This window comes from Triticum urartu, chromosome 5A (genome assembly GCF_056163025.1).
Source record: "Triticum urartu cultivar PI428250 chromosome 5A, HENAU_Tu73, whole genome shotgun sequence".
Classification (NCBI taxonomy): domain Eukaryota; kingdom Viridiplantae; phylum Streptophyta; class Magnoliopsida; order Poales; family Poaceae; genus Triticum; species Triticum urartu.
The window spans coordinates 559248640-559250542 of record NC_141877.1 but is presented as its reverse complement, the minus strand read 5'-3'; the positions used below and the strand labels follow the sequence as shown (position 1 = coordinate 559250542).

General features: G+C 56.5%; 1 protein-coding gene across 1 annotated transcript; it reads right to left on the bottom strand.

The window, feature by feature from the left end:
• Positions 1-431: 431 nt before the first annotated feature.
• Positions 432-1636, bottom strand: LOC125510559 (PRA1 family protein E-like). Its single transcript, XM_048675778.2, has one exon. It carries the CDS (start codon positions 1501-1503, stop codon positions 718-720), a length of 786 nt encoding a protein of 261 aa, XP_048531735.2. The 5' UTR covers positions 1504-1636; the 3' UTR covers positions 432-717.
• Positions 1637-1903: the final 267 nt, after the last annotated feature.

The following is a 1903-nucleotide window of genomic DNA, read 5'->3' as shown; positions in this document are numbered from 1 at the left end:
TCAAGGAAAGGCAAATGAAGGGAAAGCAACAATATGCATTCAGCTGCAGTCTAATCATTATAAACCATTAAGAAAGAGAGTAAACGAGCATATGTGTTGATGGTATCTTTTGCATTGCCATCCCAATCTGCCATCTAGAAACACAGGATTGTCGTGTTGATTGCATCTTATGCATTGTCATGGCAATCTACCATCTAGAAACAGAGGATTGCTGTGTTGGTGGCATCTTTTGCATTGTCATGGCAATCTATCATCTAGAAAGACAGGAAATGTAGGAGTATGTATGTGTTTATGGCATCTTTGCATTGCCATGGCAATCTCTAAGATCTAGAAACACAGTATTCTGGAGATTGATCCATCATAAAGAGGTGTGAAATTCACAAAGCGAATTGCACAAGAACATCAACATTAGCATTTGCAGCAAACTATAGTGAAGAATCGGATGGCAATTGCCATTATCAACATAACAGCTTTACACTCAGTTCAGAAGAAAAGTGTATAATATGTTCATAATATGATTGCAAACATTACTAATTTACTATTGCGTCTAAGATCACAAGCCAATCTAGGTTTTTTACACGCCAACACACGAACCAATAGATACTGTGCTGTATATATGAAACAGAACTGCCAATGCACAATTGCAAACAAGAACACAAACCGAGAATGTCCAACAAAGATCGGAGCACCATTATGCCACCACGCCAGACTGCACAATCAACCAATGCGGACATAGGTGGGCAAGATGGGTCCAGCAGCGCTGAAGCCTGCGGCAACCAGCCCATTGCCGGCCGCCTCCTGCTCGGTCAGGAAGAGGTCGTCGGTGGACCTGAGCGCGGCGTGCGCGCCCGCGAGGGCGAGCCCGATCATGACCGAGCCGACGACGTTCCACCCGACGTCGGTGAAGAGCATGGCGATGACGGTGACCCCGGAGAGCAGGGCGAGGACGGTGCCGTCGTCGAACTCGGTGCCGAAGATCCGGAGCGGCTGGGCGACCTCGGCGGGGCGCGCGAAGTAGAGGAAGAACCAGGCGGCGCAGAGCGCGAGGAGCGCGAAGAGGGTGCCCGGGTGCCAGAAGAGCGAGGCGGCGACGACGGTGAGGACGGCGAGCGCGTAGTTGGCGCGGAAGTAGGCCGTGTTGCGGCGCATCCGGGAGACGGCCTCGCCGACGTTGGGCGGCTTGGAGAAGGCGGGGGAGCGGAAGACCTCCCCCCAGGGGCGGCGCGCGGCGATGAGCGCCTGGCCCTGCTCCCGGAACCGCGTGACGAGCTCGGCCGCCTTGGCGAGCGAGGAGGGCGGCGCCGTGGGGTCCTGGATCGGGGCCGGGGCGGAGGCGGAAGCCGCGGGCGGGACGGGGCTGGGGCTGGGGTAGGAGGAGGAGGGCGGCGGCGGGTAGGTGGGGATCTTGGCGTAGCCGGCGGAGGAGGCGGGCGGCGCGGCGTAGGAGCCGTGCATGGTGGCGGCCGGAGGGGCCGAGGCGGCGGTGGCGCCGGAGTTGCGCATGGCAAGGGGTGGGGGGGAGGTCGCGCCTGGCGGTGGAATCTGGGGGAGATTGGGGAAAGTGGTGGGGGAAGAGGAAGAGGAAGAAGAATAGGAATCGAGGTGGGGTTTGCTTCGCTGGAGAGGAGTCGTCCCCGTCCGGCTATTTGTGGAGGGGGAGGAAGGTGCCGTCGATGTGGGTTTTGCTTCCTGGCGAAGTACCGTGTCCGCTCTTCCGTCGGTCGTCAGATGATGAGAATAGATCGTGTTGACACACACGGCCGGGCAAGCTACTCGAAGTTTGCTCGAAACGCTGCAAGTGACAAAAGACTGTGTGCTATTTCTGGACTGAGATATTATCCGTTGCAACGTCATTAGCTTTTCCTCCCCTGTCCCTTGACGTGCGTGAAGACTTCCTGGTTGT

Excerpts from the sequence above, each read along its gene's own strand:
- LOC125510559 (XM_048675778.2), bottom strand. The coding sequence starts at position 1,503 with ATGCGCAACTCCGGCGCCACCGCCGCCTCGGCCCCTCCGGCCGCCACC.